The sequence below is a fragment of the Pinus tabuliformis genome, chromosome Q (genome assembly GCF_031772625.1).
Source record: "Pinus tabuliformis cultivar Carrire ecotype Pingquan chromosome Q, CPIR1, whole genome shotgun sequence".
Classification (NCBI taxonomy): Eukaryota; Viridiplantae; Streptophyta; class Pinopsida; order Pinales; family Pinaceae; genus Pinus; species Pinus tabuliformis.
The window spans coordinates 307,701,953-307,721,233 of NC_142296.1; the positions used below are offsets into that span (position 1 = coordinate 307,701,953).

A 19,281-nucleotide genomic window follows, 5' to 3' on the forward strand; every position below is an offset into this window, starting at 1 on the left:
TGTCATCTAGGGTTTGAGAACCTTTCAAGTTCTTATTCGGCAAGTCAACTTCCCTTCTAAGAAAGACAATTTCTTCCTTCATTTTCTTGCATTCTTCATCCTTCTTTGATAGTATGATCTCCATTTCTTCCTTCATCTTGGTTGCTTCACATGATTGGGCCTTAAGAGAAGTGATTTCTGATATTAACTTGGTGATGTCATCATTCTTTTCTTCTAGTTTGTATCAACTTGTCCTTCTATGAATGCCAAAGCTTCCATCACCTTCTCAGCTCCTTGTGCTTGTTTCCTTACTTCTTCTACTTGAGATCTAAGGGAGGAGACCTCTTCCTTGTATTGACTAATCTCTGCTTCAAGTTTGTTTAAACTCTTGAGTCTTTGTTTAAGGTGGCTTGACAAAGTTTCTTCCCTTTTCTTTGCCTTATCCAATTGATTTGTCATGGATATGACTTCTTCATGATGCTACTTTTTTGTTTTGATAAAATTCCTCCTTAAGCTTGGTCGGCTCCTCAATGCTTTCTTGTACTTGAAGCTTGAAAAGGTCAAGTTCCTTGTCTTGTATTGGTCACCATCTTGCGCTTTCTTCTTAAGTTCCTCATTTTCCTTTTTCAAACTGTTAATCTCTTCCTTGGCAGCTATAAGTTTAGTCAGGAGATCCTCTTCAAAGTCTTCTTTACTTTCTTCATTTTCTAGGTCTTCTATGGCCTTGATTTCATCATTCTTATTTTCAGCTTCCTTGATGGGTTCTGGATTTCCTTCTTGCTTTCCATCATCTTCTTGACTAGAGGTCATGGTCAATGCTCCTTTTGAATGAAGATCATGAAGTTTATCCCATATATTTTTTTGTTGACTAGCATTTTTCAAAATCGGCCTTTATAGAATTTGGTAGCCCATTCAAGATTGCCTTCATCGCTTTTGCATTGTACTCCTTGGATTCTTTGTTCATCGTGTTATCAGTAATCACTGATTCCCATACTTCAACGCCTTGAGCCATTAAGAAATTTCTCATTCTTACCTTCCATACATCAAAGTTTCCATTGAACAATGGAACCTTCCCAATTTGATTCTCTTCAATTTTCACGATTGAGGAAGAGACATCTTTAGGAGGATTGGAGGCTTTCTTCCTTGGCTTTGCCATTTGTGTTCTAAGGATCAACCTTCAAGTTGTTAGGCTTTGAGTGAAGGTAATGGCTCTAATACCAATTGTTGGAAATACTGAGAGGGGTGTGGTTGAATCAATGTTTCTTTAAAATTGTTATTTTTACATGTTAGATCACTTATATTTAGAATACAAAATGAATAATAATAGAATATATACTTTTATTAATTTCTTCTTTACAATACATCAAGTACAATATATGTGTAGGGCTCCAACCCTAGATGAAGACACCAATCTTCTATCTCCCGGGCTCCAACCTATATTATGTCAGGCACCAACTTGGACATTCCAAGGCTCCATCCTTGTCAATTTGAGGCACCAACGTTTAGGGCTCCAATCCTATCTCTGGTACAGGCTCCGACCTGGTTTATTGAGGACTCCTATCCTCTAGGGCTCCAACTCTATCTTCCAAGGCACCAACCTTGTCTCTATGAGACTCCAACCTCTAGGGCTCCAACCCTATCTTTGGTACAGGCCCTAACCTGGTCTTCTTTAGGACTCCTATACTCTAGGGCTCCAACCCATGGCTTCAATTCGTCAAGATAGGTATAATAGTTCTTCAAGGCTCCCAATATCTTCTGCAACCATCCCTGAAAATAATCTTCACCTTCAACAATGCCCTTGATCTCCAAAGCACTTAGCTTATCAATGACAACTTTGCCTTCTCAGAAGGTGTCTCCACAACTCGTCATGTTACCTAAACAAAACTTCTTCAAGATCACCTCATGATGGCTTCAATGCATCATGGTCTTCAATGATCTCCACAAATCTTCAATATGTTGCTTCACAAAGTTCTCCAACTCTACCTTATTATGTTCTCAAGAGAAGACTTCAACAAGCTATATTTGTCCAATCCCAATAAATCAACACTTCGACCACGACACCTACGATAACTTCAACCACGACAGCTTCAACCAGGGTAACTATGGCACCTTTGACGACGGAAAATACGACATCCTCAACCATGGCAACTACGACAGCGTCAACCACGGCAACTGCGACAGCTTCGACCACAACAACTTCTATCACAGCAACTACGACAGCTTCAACTATGGCAGCAGTGACCACAGAAATTACGGCAGCTTCAACCAAGATAACTACGGTAGCTTCAACCACGAAAACTTCAACTATGGCAGTTGTGACCACGACAACTACGGCAACTTCAACCATGGTAACTACGGCAGCTTTGACCACGGCAACTATGACAGCTTCAACTATGGCAGCTGCGACCATGGTAACTACAGAAACTTCTTTGCTCTTAGCCCGAACCTATGGGAGACTATTTAACCCAAGAACAATTCCACAAAATTTTCTTCCTTTCTTTTCTAGGCTATGATTTCTTCTCTACCTCTTGTCTTGTCTACACTGAAAAATTTGAGCTTGAATGGACAAATTTAGGTTTTATATTTATAGTGGTTTTTCCATATTCTGAAGGGACACATCTCTTTTCGAAGGGTTATGAGCCTACTAAAGTCGGTTTGGACAGTTTGACAATTTTTGACATACGTTGATTTCAAAAATTAATTTCTCTTCAATGGGAAGGAATTAGGAGGCAAGTGAGTACTCCTTGGAAAGAGGAAAAAATCCTCTTTAAGATGGTCTAAGTCCCATTGAGAAAAGATGCCTCTAAGGTGGAAAAAAATATTTTTGTTTGTAACTGTATTTAAAATTTATGCATAAAATGTTTAGGACAACATGAGGAATGTTTGGGACAATGTGGCTTCTTCATTGTTGTCAATGTATGAGTGTGTCATCATGTAAGAGTGTTGCATTTATGTCATCACGAGCGTATCCAATAATGAGTGTATCATCCAGTGTCATATAATTGTGCAGTGATATGTCATAGTCTTGTCTACCTCTTGTCTTGTCTCCACTGAAAAATTTGAGCTTGAATGGATGAATTTAGGTTTATATTTATAGTGATTTTTCCATATTCTGAAGGGACGCATCTCTTTTCCAAGGGTTATGAGCCTACTCAAGTCGGCTTGGATAGTTTGACAATTTTTGACATACGCTGATTTCAAAAATTGATTTCTCTTCAACGATAAGGAATTAGGAGGCGAGTACTCCTTGGAAAGAGGAAAAAATCCTCTTTAAGATGGTCTAGGTCCCATTGAGAAAAGATGCCCTAAGGTGGAAAAAAATATTTTTGTTTGTAACTGTCCTTAAAATTTATGCATCAAAATTTTAGGACAACATGAGGACAACATGGCTTCTTCATTGTTATCAATGTATGAGTGTGTCATCATGTAGGAGTGTTGCATTTATGTCATGACGAGCATATCCAATAATGAGTGTATCATCCCGTGTTATCATTTAATTGTGCAGTGATATGTCATAATGCAGCATCATTACGAAAGTTCTAAGGTAGTCCTCCATATGTCATCAAGGGATCATCCTGTGTCATCATATAATGGTGCAGTGATATGTCATAGTGTAACATCATTAGGAAAGTTCTAAGGTAGTCCTCCATATGTCATCAAGGGTTAAGGTCTAGATCATCAAGGTACATGCAACATTATATTTAAGTCAAAAACTTCTTAGGACTTCTCCATTAGTGGTTTGACATCTTCGTGGCTTGACATCTTCATTGATGACATCCTTATCAAACAAGTTTTATTACATCATCATCTAAAACCAGGCATCTCAAGAATATTTTCCATCCCAATAATACTATATTGACATCAATGACAACCTTTGACTAATAGTGGAAATTCAACAGTCCTCACAAACACATTTGTAAACAGTGATTTGGATAAGGTCTTATTCAAGGTTGTTCGCTTCAAGCTAGCTTTGATACCATGTTGATTTTTTTAAGAATCTCCTATGCTAGTAATTACTTCTTATGGTTTACTTCGATTAATTCTTCTATCATTCATTATTCATCATGATGCATTCATTATTCGTCTTAAACCAATTACAAAAAGGATATCAACATTCAAATAAGGTGTTAGCGGAATCATGAAGAGGCAACCACACAAGAACACAGCATTTTACCCTGGGAAAACCCCAACAATCCTTTCCTTATAGGATCAATTCAACAACAGAGACATCAAAGTCAAGACAGAGACAAACTGACCAGCAATATGACAAGTCAAGCTTCCACTAAGAAGCTAAGTCACCCTCCACAAATAGTTGCTTGAAGGCTCAGTCTGTTGATTTGAGGTAGCACCGGATGTGCTCTAGCCACAAAAATCGGTGGAGAGGCTAAGGCACATGAGATCTCCAATACCCAGAAAGGGTTTGGGCAAATTCTAAACAGTTTGGGAGATATTAAAATAATTAATATTTTTAATGGAGTTCCTAAGTCTAAACTTAGGGAAAATAAAATATTAATGTGAATTAATACAAAACTATGTTAGAATGGTCCAAAAGTCATGGATCAAGCCAGATCTAATCTTAGTCGTTGATTAGGGACTTAATCTCAGCCGTTGATTTGTCAACGAGAAAAGTGTAAGAGGAGGCTTGAGGGTCACTTGGAAAACACACCAAGAGATCAAGATTTCGACTTTTTGGGGCTGAGTTTGCTGAGAAAGTTGAAATGGTGATCAGAGTTGCAGCTGAGGGGCAATGAATACAAAAGCAGAGAGGCAGAGATAGCACTGGGAGGATCAGCACAGTAGCCGGAGAGAGGGACGCAGAAGCAGCGAAGGGTTCACGCAGAGCCAGCCAGGAGTTGCACAGTGCCTCAGAGGGCCAGCATCGATGATGCAGAGGGCCAGAGGGCTGACGCGGGCCAAGCCGGAGTGACTCTGGGCTAACGTTGGGCCAGAGAGAGGCTGACGCAGTCCCTAGAGGCTGACGATGGGGTTTCGTGGGGTGAATTGGAGCTGTGACGCTGTCGAAGTGTTTATTCGGGGTTTCAGCCAGAATATCTGAATCCAAGTAGAGAGGTACTACTGCCGAGATTTTTCTCTGTTGGGTGAGCCGGATTTGGCACCCAGATTGTATTCTGAAACTGCTTAATATATCAAACCCTTAGAGAGATGCACCGGTTTTCCCGCATTGGGTTTTTCCGGGGACATTAGTCCAAAAACAACAGTGTCACTTGTGTGCTTGTTTCTATTTCCTTTAGTTGATGATCTGTAATGTGTTGAGCATGCATTTGTATTTATTTCCAGTATTTACATGGTAAATAACTTGTTAATTAACAGAACAAGTAGGTAGGAATAAATCAGTAAAGTGCATGAAGGGTTTCTAACGTGTCAGACTTAGAAATTCCAACCTAGTCAAACTTGGTCAAGGTCTGTAATCAAGTCTTCAATTTAGGCCTCTCTCTTTCACACATGTAAAGTCTTCTCTCTCCTTGGACTTCCTTATAGCCTTCATCGTTCTTCTCTTGTTTTTCTTGATGAGATGAGATGTGAATTGCACAATGAGGGAGATCAAGTGTCTTTCTTTGGGGGTCAAATAGGTGTATCTTTAGGGTTGAGCCGACTTGACAAGGAGGAGGACTGGCTTGGTCTTCTTGTGGAGCCATGATACATTATACAAATTCAAATTTTCTTTTGGATGATCTTGAAGAACAAACCTTATAATGTTCTTGGACAAATACAAATAATATAATTTTCTTTTGAGCATGAAGAACAAGCTTATAAATAAATACATGAATATATGCATTATGAAGACCAACCATAGTTACAAAATTCAACATATTTGACTTGAGTTATCTAGCCAACTACATCTACTGACTCATGGTTTCTCCAAGAACATTTGAGAATGGAAAAAAGAGTGCTACAATATGTGAAAGGAACATTAGATTTTCGCATTCTACATCGAAAACACAAAGAACCTAGGCTCTATGATTATCCAAATTGAGATTGGACAAGGTAAGTGGATAATAGGAAATACACATCAAGATATATTTTCAATCTTGATGTTGAAGTAGTTATGTGGACTAGCAAGAAGCAACATGTTGTTTCCCTTTCATTCACTAAAACAAAATGTCAAGCGAGAGAGAAAGGAGCATGTCAAGCATTTTAGCTCAAACGAATACTTGGAGATATGAAGAGCAAGCAAAACAAGCCTACTCTATTGTACTATGATAACTAGAGATTTCTCAATTTGGCAAAGAGTATAGTGTTCCACAAGCATACCACACATGTTGACATTCATTATCACTTCATTCAAGAGATTGCAGAAGATGGAGTAATTGAGCTGCAATGTTGTTTTATAGACAATTGTATTGTAGAAAATTTCCCCAATTCTCTGGGTCTAGAAAAATTATAAAATCAAGAGACAAACATGGTGTATTTTCTATATTGACCATTAAGGGAAGGTGTTGGAATATAAAGGCCATCTAGACTATAGACTTGGGCATATTAATAAAATCAACTTTTTAACTCCAAGTTCCCTTATGTTTGATTGTTGTATGAATGACTTAAAGTACACCTAAGTCATTTTAGGGTTTACGCAATTAAGGTTTGTGGAGTTAGGGTCTATGTTATCTCAAATTTATTAATAAAGGGTTGTTCTCTTTGTTTATATCTACAAATCATTTTCTCTTTTGGTTCTCTGTGTTCTAGGTTTCTTTGTGTGTTTGATTTTCATAATGTATTATGATATGCAAGCTTGATTAATTATTAGAATGAGGATAAAACAAAAATGTATATAAAATGTTCTAATTCTAGATAATTGAGATCCTATGCAATTTATACAACACATGGCACATTAATTACTATCATTATTATACGTACACAATGTTTGCAAAACATGCACATTTAGGGAATAAGGCATATACTACCATTCTCTAGATTATTACAAATTAGCATTCCCTCTTAGGAAGGACATCCTTTCTTATAAGAAGAATGTGCAACAAGATTGTGAGTTGATGTCAATAATTTATCTCTCAGACAATAGAGTCGCATTAGCACAGCAATCACATATTGTTGTCTCCAAAGTTAATCATAAATCTGACAAACACTAGAGAATTGTTGAATCGCATTATGATATTGGGTACCCTGCATATTCATATAGTTATGCCAAATTAGTCTCAAATTATCAACACAATATACGAATAATAAAAAGTGGTAAACATTTTAATAAGGTTACAATTAAAAAAATATCCATGCATATCTATAATCAATCAATAATATGAGATCATATCAAGAAATTAGCAACTACTATATGTAAAGAGTCTTGGAAGTTATTCCTACATTTATGCAACAACATTGTTAAATGAAATTTGTTTTCAAGAGATTGGATGACATATAAACTTGCATTTTTTTAGGAGTACTCAAGATGTAGGGTTCAATTCTACATTGAAAGTGGCACATGACACAATAGTTCTTCACTACTTGTAGCCCAAACGATTAGTTCAATCAATTGTTGTCAATGTTGCTAGACATTTGGCTACTTCTATACCAACAAGTTTCTAGTATGAATCCCCCTAGATTATGCACAATGGTTTACATTCATAGATTTACTAGGGATGTCACCGAAAGGTTTCTCTATAAGGTTTTCATTAGAAAACAAAAATATTTTCTCTACTTGTGTAATAGTTCTTCACAACTGAGACATGAAAACTTCACAAGTGACATGAATGTTTTGAAGAAATGTTGAATTTTTGCAGCTATGGTCGGTCTTCATAATTATATCTTTGTCTTTGTAATGTAGAAAGAATTTGTAAGACATGTTATTAAGGTCACTTCGATTATTTAGACCTTGAAAGATTTATTGTAAGACATGTTCTTCATGTTGGATTTAAAAGAGAAATTTTCGAAATTTAAAATTTGAATTGTTGGTTCCAAGTTAGTCAAGTCGTGTTAGAAAATTGGAAAGGCAAAAAGATTTTCTTATGTTCATAATTACTTGTGAAATCTTAGTGTCCTTATTAACTTCTTTATCTTCTTCCTTTATCTTTGTTTCACCAATCAATTACCAAAAGAAAAACACGAAGATCAATGGACACCAGATGTAGGCACTCAATTAGGGCTAAAGCCCCTATATAGGGGAAAACTTAGTCAAAGAACTCTTCCTTCAGTAATTCAAAATGATATGGACCAAGACCTTAGACCAATAGACCTTCTTCCTCCACCAAGTCAACTTTCCAAAATGATTCAACAACCTTCAATAGTCTCTTCTTGTCCAGCAGCTTCAACCCAACAACAATCCATAAATTTGACTTCCCAGCTTTACAACTTTGATCCCTAGCAACAGAATTTCGGTCGAACAACAAAATAGAAGTTTTGACCCTTCCTGCTGCTTTGCAACTTCACACGTGAGAGAGAGAGAGAGAACTTCGACTTCTTATGTTTGAGATGAACCTCATTCTCCTTCGCAAGCCTATTTCACCTTCTTCCTTGAATTTCACACTTTTCACTGCCCCAACAATTTCAAATCGAACTTGGTGAGTGAGTGCTCCAAATGAGGTCGAGTTGTTGCCTTTATATAGTAGTTTTTTCCCCTTAGTTTAGGTTGACTTGTCCAGTTTGAGGTCGACTTAGTGGAGGAGGCCTAGAAGACCTAATTTACATGAAAATAAATGTATTTCTTGACAAATAAATCCCAAGAAGGGTTCTTTACATTATGACATGGACAAGGACACTTGACATAAACCCTAGAAGCATGCAATGGAGGATTTGGCCTATAAAAAATTGACCCAAGCATGCAAGCCATGCTTTAATAAGTCAATTTCTTTAATAATAAAAATTATTTTTCTTTATTTTCATAAATACATTACATCATGACTCGAGTACAATTGTGAAGACCAACACTAATTACATTCTTCAACACTCCCTCTTAAGTAGGGAGGTATTCATAATTACAAATATATAGAGGTACATTGAAGATCTCCAAAATGAACTACAAAGAGTTCTAGCACACTCAGTGTTGTGGACTAGAAACCTGACCATGGTATTCTATCCAAGTGGGACTAAGATGGCCTCAATCTTTCAGCCACTCTAGGTATTGTCAGGCTTACTTGGTAACCATCAACCCAGGGATCTAGGTGTGTATCCAAGGTCAAAGCTCCATGTCCAACGCCACCCTCGCTCTTCGAGATCTAGACATCAACACATAGGTCGTCCAAATGTCCTCCCAAACATCTGCCATTAGATGTTTAATCTCTCCCTAATAAACTAAACCAAATATATCTATTTTTCCAAGCATGCATCCATAGTGTTCAATCTTCTTGTGGAGAGATTTACTTGTATAAACACAACCCCAATCAGTAATAAACTTTCAAATATACAAGTAAACATAAACTTTCAGGGTCCTCAATCATTCGGATGTTTCTAATATCATCATTAAGTTATCCAAAGACATCTTGTCAGAAGCTTTCTTCTTTCACTTCTTTAGCAACACCAAATACAACCTCATTACCTTTCAAGTCTTTTGATTACAACTATGTAGTACTTTCATTCATTCAGTGTTATTCTTACCTCAAGGTATTCATTGTCATAATATGCCCTCACTCTTATCTGGGGAGATATACCCTTTCTTCTGTTGAAGAATCTGGAGCCAACGTAGTATTAATGTCATTCTTATTGACTTGATAACTATTTGTGAGGTGTTTTAACTTTTCTTCTTAACATAGTCTTCAATGGTTATTATTAGAGTGTCTTTGTTAGTTCATCAAATAGCTACCAAAACAGAGAGACAAGAACACAAGATGTTTGGCTTTCTGCCATGGCCAAAACCTCTCCCTCTTCAAGAGGGAAACCTGCACAAAATTCCTCTTAAAGAGATTCCAATTGATGAATACCAAGACCATGACCCTTGACCTACTAGGCCACTCCAAGACCAAGACACCAATCCTCTTCTTGTTGTTGAGATAATCATCATCATTACTGCTTCACGGAGATCATCATTCATGCTTCCTTCATTGAGCTATTCATGGGAGTATGATTATTGCACCATATCTCCATCTGTACTTAGTTCATTGTTGTTTCTTCATCATTGTTCCATCTTCACTGCATTCTTACTAAGATCATCTCCACTGCACCATCATTATTGCACCCTTGTTGCATTACCACTGAGATTTTCTTTAGACCACCACCGAGACCATGATTACAATTGGGATCGTGATTGCGTTTAGCAAGTATGCCGAGACTGGATGATCACAGAGATACTCTTCATCATGAACACATTAAAACTAAGAGACAATGATCTATGTGACTGTGTTTATGCCGAGACAGAGTATCTTTGAGCTCCTTGTTCTAACATGAGACTATGATTGTGTCTTCTCCTACACTTTCATCGAGACTGTAATCAAATTCTCCTTGCACTGAGGTCTGCTACAGCTATGTTGAGACTATATCACTGTGACCCTGTAACTAGACCGAGATTTTGTCCTCATCTGAAGTTGCATACTTATGAACAGACCTCCAAAAAATGTTATCTGAAATTGTCTTCCTGCACCTCTTGTACCCATCCATAGTTGCAGAGACTTGTCCGAAAATCTGAGCTTCTGTGGTGACCTCAACGGGCTATTTATAGTTGTCACGTCTCTATAAATAAGCCGACATGACAGTGAAGTGTTGTGTCACTTCATTTGAGCCGACATGACTGATCTTTATGTCATTTTGTTAGCCAACTTGACTATATTTGACATCGTTTTGTTTGTTGCTCTTTTCAAGAGGATTGTGCTTGTCTTGGAGGGCTAATCTAGTCACTAGGTAGACTTATATTCATTACATATATGCTCAAGAAGAGCTCTTTACACATGTATTTGACTCTTTGACTTTCTTAGACCTATGGAATGAGCAAGAAACTCATTCTTATAATTTACAAAAATAATATTTTTTTCTTGATAAGTACAAAGATCAAAATTACATTTGTAAATACTGAACCTAGTTACACTTTCTTCAACACTCCCTCTTAACTAGGGAGGTATTTATAATGGTACTTGGTCATTCTCAATCTGAAGAATTTCTCATAAGAAGAATCAAATTGGTAACCCATCTGTTATAGCATCATAGTAACCAACATTGTTTATAGCAAGGCCTCAACTAACAACTCTATCTCTCATAAGATCAGAGCACAATGTTGGCAAAACCAATTATTTATAGACACCTTTATCATTGTCTCTCAAGGTACATACCCACCCAGGTGTTCATTGAGCACGACCTTCTAGGATTATTCTTATCTTGGGTTCCCAGCCCTCAAAGAATATCGGTCCTATTGCCTACTCTTATCTTGGATGCCCTACACATCCTCAAAGAGCATCGAATACCAGATGAATACCCAATCCTCCATTCTTTCTTCCTAGATGAAGACAATAATGTTGTGTCTATTATGTGTCTACATTACGGTTGTTAGTCTTGGTCTAGTGCATGACACATGAAATAGCAAAACACAACTGTGACTCCTTTTTAATCGGGTGTGATCTAATCCAAGCTCCCTCTTGATCACGGACATGTCAGAGCTCCCTCTTAGCTAGGGACTCTTCTATACATCAGCAACTTCTTCTTTGTGGGTCCTTCAGTGGCTTGATCAACTTCTCTCCTTGATGTCATGAAAGTTAGTTGAGTTTCTTTCTTGTAGGACAACAGGCATCAATCACTTTCCTCGTTAGTTCGTCATGTCATTTCTTTCCTCATGGAAAGATGTCTTCTTTTTATCTAGAACCTTTGTCATATGACTACTTATTTCTCATCATGCTTCTTCCATTCATTACATGAATGCTAGTTGTACTTGTAAGTAGCCCTGCATGAACTTATCCAGATATTATTTAAGAAAACAAATATACCATTAAATCAAATCGTACCTTACTAGGTGTCTCTTCATCATGACTTCTTTCTGTAGGTATCAACATCCTACATTCATGTCGACACGTCTCCCAAAGATATCCATTGTCAAGGGTCTACATCTTTCCCATTAGAGTCTTCATATTCCGAGATATTTTATAGTCAAGTCTTCCTGATCTTTTGGATGTTGATTGCCTTCATCAGGGTTGCATATCTCACAATCTCTTCCTTCCTTACACATTCCATTCCCAAGTTCCTTTTAATCAGAGTTTCTTAGTTGTGATCAGCCACCTCATACTTCATATGAGGACATATTATGTTGATTTCATCTAGTGTGTCTTATGTCTTCTTGCATCCTTTCAGAGGAGGAGATCCTTTTTCTCTTGATCATGCTTCTTAAGATAGAAGTAATGATCTATGTTACCTGCAACCATATGACATGTCATTATAATATTAAATACAAGCATACATACCTTATTTTTACCTTCAGGTCATCAAAGCTTCTTCCAACAGCGTCCTTCATTGAAGAGATCTTCAATCCCTTGATCTGCTTCATGTCATTAGGCCATCATCTCATGGACTCCATAAGTTGTAGTTCTTGTTGAAACACTTGCTTCCTCTCTAGATTAGTGAATCCTACAATGAGGATTCCATCAGAGAATTTTGAGGATCTGGTATATCCCCAGCTAGCAAATTTTCCTTTTTTACTTGATGTATGATGAGCATTGTCCTAGATGACTTCTTCCTTTCAATGTCCACTGAGGTCCTTCATGTTTTGTCTATCATGGACTTTGTCCTTCATGATTCCCATGGAGATGTCACAAGTTCTTGTTTCTAATGCTTCCATGATGCCACGATGATTCTTATCATCATTGTCATATCTTATAGCAGAAGCTTATGATAGTACCCTTTTGTGAAGGATACCATCTTACTCATGAGATCTTTGTTACTTCCTCTTTCCATAGCGCTTTTCTTCAGCTTCCTCCATCTGTCCGGTGATATGAGCTTCCATAATTTTAGCTATACCTATTATGCCTTATTTGAGGACCAAACTCCCCTTTCCTTTCTACACATGATTTAGTCCTTTACCCTTTAGTACTTTTTTCATCAACTTGTCTCTCTATTTAGCATAGAGACCATAAGTTGTCGAATGAGGTAACCTTCTTATCTTATAGATATTTGTTACCTTGATTATCTGTTAGTGCATTATGGTTATCTTCCTTTCTAGGTCTTGTAGATGGAAGATATCCTACATCCTTTGATACCCTTTACTTTCATGTAGATCAGATTTCATGTGACCTTCTTCATTGCATCTTTAGAGAATGAGAAGCTCACACCAGCAAATCGGAGGAAAAGCAAGATGAAACAATGCCCGAAGTGGAAGAACCTATGGACCCTATTGATCCCCCTTCGCAAGAGCCTTCCTCTTCTAGGAAGAGGCCCTCATGGCTTAGGGGGACACTTGATGATGCTGAAGGACACATTGCACCCAGAGGGATTTTCCAAGAAAGTACGAAGCCGACCAGGTATCATGGATAGTTGACCATTATGAGCACGATCATTCAAAATGAACCCTCATCGTTCGCAGAAGCTGTGAAGCATCAAGTATGGAAGGATGCTATGACTGAGGAATACGAGTCCATCATGAAGAACGATGTCTGGGATGTGGTCCCCAGACCCCAAGACAAAACTGTTGTCACTTCCAAACGACTTTACAAGATAGAGCATGGAGCTGATGGAAGTGTTGAAAAGTACAAGGCTCGTTTTGTTGCTCGTGGCTTCTCTCAAAAAGAAGGTATTGACTATGACGAGATATTTGCACCTGTTGCCTGATATACCACCATCCGCTCGATCATAGCCCTTGCTGCTTCGCAAGGATGGAACCTACATCAGATGGATGTCAAGACCGCGTTCTTGCATGGTTCGATCAAAGAGGAAGTCTATGTGGAACAACCCGAAGGATTTGAGATTCATGATCGAGAATCTCACGTATGCAGGTTGAAGAAAGCCCTCTATGGGCTGAAGCAAGCACCCCGAGCTTGGTATGAGAGAATCGATAGCTACTTGATGAAGTTGGGATTTACTTTAAGGTTGAAGATGATAAACCTCTCATACTGGTGTTGTACATTGACGACTTCTTTCTAACAGGTGCAGACCCTCTCATTCACAAATGTAAGAGGGAGTTGACTTCCGAGTTTGAGATGAAGGACCTAGGACTGATGCACTATTTCCTAGCACTAGAAGTCTAGCAAAAGCTAGGGGAGATTTTCCTATCTCAAGGAACATATGTGGTGAAGATATTGGAGAGATTCAGTATGGTGGACTACCCCGATGGAGCTTGACTTCAAGAAGTTAAGCGATAGTGCTGCCGGACCTGTTTTGCAAAATGCTACCGAGTATCGTCAATTCATCGGAGCATTGGTGTTCTTGGTGAACTCCCATCCGGATATATGTTTTACAATCAACATGTTGATTCAACATATGGTTGAGCCTCACCACTCACATTAGATTGGTGCCAAGAATCTGTTGAGATACCTTTGTGGCAGAATCACTCATGGGTTGAGATACACTGCCAGAGATGTGAGACTACATGGATATATTGACGCTGATTGGGCAGGCAGTGTGGTGGACCGAAAGAGAACTTTCGGGTGTTGTTTCTCTTTGGGATTTGCCTCGATATCCGAGATGAGCAAGAAGCAGAAATCAGTGGCTTTGAGCACTGTTGAGGCAAAGTACATTGCTGCGAGTATGGCCTCTTGTGAGGTTGTCTGGTTGCAGAAGCTCTTCAGTGAGTTGTTTGGATTTACATTGGATACTACCGTGATCCTGTGTGACAACCAGAGTGGGATTCATTTATCAGAGAATCTCGTATTTCATGATCACTCCAAACATATCGATATCAGGTACCACTTTATCTGGGATATGGTACAGCGAGGAGCAATAAGGCTCCAACATATCGGTACAGATGAGTAGGTCACTAACATTCTGACAAAGCCCCTAGGAAAGGTCAAATTCTTGACTTTCCGAGAACGACTTGGAGTCGTTGAGAGACCCTCTTATGAGGGTCCTGCATGAGGCATGCATTGAGCTCTGGGAGCTCCAGGGGGCTTGGGGTACTTCTTGGAGCGACAAGTGACCATAGGGCGACTCACCCTCCCCTAGTGATGCGCTATGTACAGGGTGAAAGGTTCAGCCTTCCCTTGTAATACCTTGTGGATACTTAGGGACAGGATGAGTGGTTCTCCTATCGAGGCATCCTACCCATGCAGTCTGGGACTCATGGGAAGTACCTCTCATCTGGCCAATGAGTAGGGAAATGGGGTTAGGGACCATAGTAGTACTATCGATGGATGCAACGTTGTATCTATCGTACTCCCTATGTTATGATGACCTCCATTGATCTGGGATCAGTATGAGTGATTTGAGACACTCGTTTGGCAGTGATATGGGATCAGTAAGAGTGGTATGACACACTCTCTGGGACTGACTTCGGGTCAGTGGAGGATGGTATGATACATCCTCAATCATTTCTTCTTCTTCATAGTTCAGTAGAGCAGATTAGAGCAAAGCAAAGCCGAACAATGCAGGGCAGTGCATTTGATGGCAGAGATAGTACTGACGGTTAGATGGATTAGCAGATGGAGTTCTCCCTAGTTGAGAGGGAGTGTTAAAATTGGAAACTAGGGCCAAACTCCATGTGGGTCATCTTATTTATGGCAGCTGATATTTTTCTTGGATTCCTCTCGTTGAGAGGTGTAGGATTGTTCTAACGATCATCCGATTCCGAGAAGCATTTATGGAGATAAGAATTTATTTGTATTTACTTGACAAATTGTAAAGGTCGACCAGCAGCTAAATGTGTGGCACACATGCTCAATGTTTCATATAAATACAAGATAGGATGAGGCATTATTCATTCATCCCATCTCATCTTACATTCTTCTCTCTCCCCTTACTTGATTGGGTAAACAAGGAGCATCATCTCTCACGTGGGAGAAGAAGGATGCAGCAATGAAGATAGACACAGCTAGGAGGAAGACACAGGTCTGTTCCAACGTTGACTGTGGTTGACCTAGGTGCAGCAATCTAAGGGTGACTGTGTTGACCAGCGAGGGAGGTGTTTTGACTACAACCTAGTGTGGGGAGTCTCCTTCAAGTAAGCCGCAATTATGATCTGCAATTTGTTGACCTGATTTGACCACCGAATTGACCAGTGCTGATTGGTTAGGGTTGACCGTAGGGCTGTAATGCGTTGACCTATTTTTACCATCTCTTTTGGGTTGTTTTGGGTTGACCTTCATTGTTGTTGAAGGCCAAGTTGACCAAGGTTGACTCAAGGTCATTTGTGGACTGTTTGACCATCTTTGCAAGTGTTGGTTAGGGTTTCTATTACTGTTGTCATAAAATTATAAAACTGTACATGTGTACTAATTCTCTCTCTGTTGAACTATTGAAGATTATAGAAGAATTGAACAAAGGGTTTCCCCACATTGGGCTTTGTCCCTGGCTAGCCGCCACATCTGGTGTCTCTTGTCTTGTTTTCTGTCGATCTATTAATATTCTATCAGCGTTTTACATAATGTTAATGTGATTGCTAAACAGTGGCTAATAAGAAGAAATTGAAGTAAACTGCTCTAAGCATAGAACGTACCATAAATTAACATGGTATCAGAGATGAGGTGAAGACAAGGCCCAAGCAAGAGCAAGAGCAAGAGCAATCACCGAAGGTTGTTGAAGCAATCTTAAAGACTTCATGGGGTCCTTATCACACTTCCCTGCTGAAGACAAGCTCCGTGAGAAGTCTGACTATCATGGATGGAATATGTCTCTCGATTTGACATTGGAAGAGCAGGAATTGTTGGACCATGTGAGACCCAGAATCATTGAGCCTCCATCAAATGCATTTGATGTCGCAAGGAACAAGTGGACCAAGGGAGAAGTCAAAGCAAAGAAGATCATTCGGGACTCTATCAACAAGCGCCTAGTGACCTACATTTCTGAGCTAAATACCTCCAAGGAAATCTACGATAAACTGGTAAGCATGTTTAAAGTTAGTGATGCAAATCAAGTTTTGTTCCTTAAGAATAAGCTGAAGGACATTAAGAAGGGAAAAGATGAGAATATGCAATCCTACTTCTTAAGGATCACCGAGATCAAGAATCATCTCCTATCGATTAGGGAAGTCATTCCTAACAGGGAACTAACCATCACAACTCTTGGAGGGAACCCATCCGAATGGTCTGTATTCAGAACCACTCTTCTCAACAATAATGTAATTCTAGGATTTGAGGAATTGATGGTGAGATGCATTCAAGAAGAGACAAGGATGGAAGAGCAGGAAATGCCTACATTTAGAGGCAATCCTGTTGATTTCTCCTCCCATTCTAAAAGGAGAAATAATGTCGGGGCAAAATCTAAGGGAAGGAGACCAACCTGGAAATTATTCTTGGAGACAGCTCTAAATATCCCGTGAAAGGCGTAGGGAATGTCTTTCTTCAATTGAATCAGGGTAACACAATTCATTTGCAAGAAGTTCTATATGTACCTAATCTCAAAAAGAACTTGGTGTCCATTTCGGCAATGAAAGACAAAGGCTACAAGGTGGCCTTCATCGATGGCAAGGTACATGTATGGAAAAAGAATTTTAAAGATGCTTTCACTCTTGGGATTCGAGTTGACTCTTTATATCAAGTCGGAGGAAGTATGATGGGCGTCATGTCTTGTGACACATTTCTTCAGTCCGAACTATGGCACCGGAGGTTTGCTCACCTTCATTATAAAGCTCTACCCGATGTGAGACAAATGGTGACTAGGATGCCCGAGTTCAAAGTAGAGCAAGAAGGTGTATGTCTGAGGTGTGCCGAAGGAAAACTCAAAAGGGGACCATTCCCCTCAAGCCATAGCAAGACCTCCGGTATATTACAGTTGGTTCACTCCGACATATCTGGTATGATGCCTGTGAACTCCTTGGGAGGATATTTATATTACCTCACTTTTACAGATGATTATTCTCGCAAGACTTGGATATACTTCTTGAAAAAGAAGGATGAAGTGTTCTCCTGGTTCCGTCACTTCAAAGCCTTGATCGAGAATCAAACTGAGAAGAAGATCAAGATCTTAAGGACTGATAATGGGACTGAGTATGAATCCAATGAGTTCCATGACTTTTGTAAGGAAGCTGGCATTAAGAGGGAGACCACAACACCATACACTCCTAAGCAGAATGGTGTGGCAGAAAGGAAGAATCGTACGATTATGGAAGTTGTTCGTTCCATGCTCCATGATCAAAGGCTTCTGAAGTTTCTATGGGCCGAAGCTACAAATACTGTTGTATATGTTCAAAACCGATGCCCTCATCAAGCATTGGATTCCAAGACTCTCGAAGAGATGTTCACTGGTAAGAAACCTGATGTATCTCATTTTAGAATTTTTGGAAGTCCTGTTTATTTTCATGTGCCGAAAGAGAAAAGGAATAAATTGGGTGCATCTGGAAAGAAGGGAATCTTCGTGGGCTATAGCGAAAATACTAAGGGCTATAGAATCTATGTGGCTGGTCAAAGGGAAGTCGAGATTAGCCATGATGTCACCTTTGACGAAGATATGGCTCTTAGCAAAGTTGACAATCTTCCTATACTAAGGAAATTTGGAGAAGCTGACACCAGCAAACCGGAGGAAAAGCAAGATGAAACAATGCTCGAAGTGGAAGAACCTATGGACCCTATTGATCCCCCTTCGCAAGAGCCTTCCTCTTCTAGGAAGAGGCCCTCATGGCTTAGGGGGACACTTGATGATGCTGAAGGACACATTGCACCCAGAGGGACTTTCTGGGAAAGTAAGAAGCCGACCAGGTATCATGGATACTTGACCATTATGAGCACGATCATTCAAAATGAGCCCTCATCGTTCGCAGAAGCTGTGAAGCATCAAGTATGGAAGGATGCTATGACTGAGGAATACGAGTCCATCATGAAGAACGATGTCTGGGATGTGGTCCCCAGACCCCAAGACAAAACTGTTGTCACTTCGAAATGGCTTTACAAGATAAAGCATGGAGCTGATGGAAGTGCTGAAAAGTACAAGGCTCATTTTGTCGCTCGTGGCTTCTCTCAAAAGGAAGGTATAGACTATGACGAGATATTTGCACCTATTTCCCGATATACCACCATCCGCTCGATCATAGCCCTTGCTGCTTCACAAGGATGGAACCTACATCAAATGGATGTCAAGACCGTGTTCTTGCATGGTTCGATCAAAGAGGAAGTCTATGTGGAACAACCCGAACGATTTGAGATTCATGATCGAGAATCTCACGTATGAAGGTTGAAGAAAGCCCTCTATGGGCTAAAGCAAGGACCCCCAGCTTGGTATGAGAGAGTTGATAGCTACTTGATGAAGCTAGGATTCACTAGGAGTGAAGCCGACCCTAACCTTTACTTT

The 19,281-nt window shown here is 39.4% G+C and overlaps 1 protein-coding gene across 3 annotated transcripts in view; it reads right to left on the bottom strand.

Annotated features, from left to right (window-relative positions):
* LOC149219434 (uncharacterized) overlaps positions 1-19,281 on the bottom strand; it is a 502,009-nt gene that overhangs the window by 177,326 nt on the left and 305,402 nt on the right. For 2 of the 3 annotated variants that reach the window (XM_089384367.1, XM_089384366.1), the window contains one exon: positions 6,934-7,116. The exons of the other annotated variant lie outside the window; for it this stretch is intronic. In XM_089384367.1, coding sequence (XP_089240493.1) covers positions 7,057-7,116 — 60 coding nt within the window. In that variant the 3' untranslated portion in view covers positions 6,934-7,056. Of the gene's footprint in view, positions 1-6,933; positions 7,117-19,281 lie in introns of those variants that run through there. 3 annotated transcript variants of the gene reach the window in all.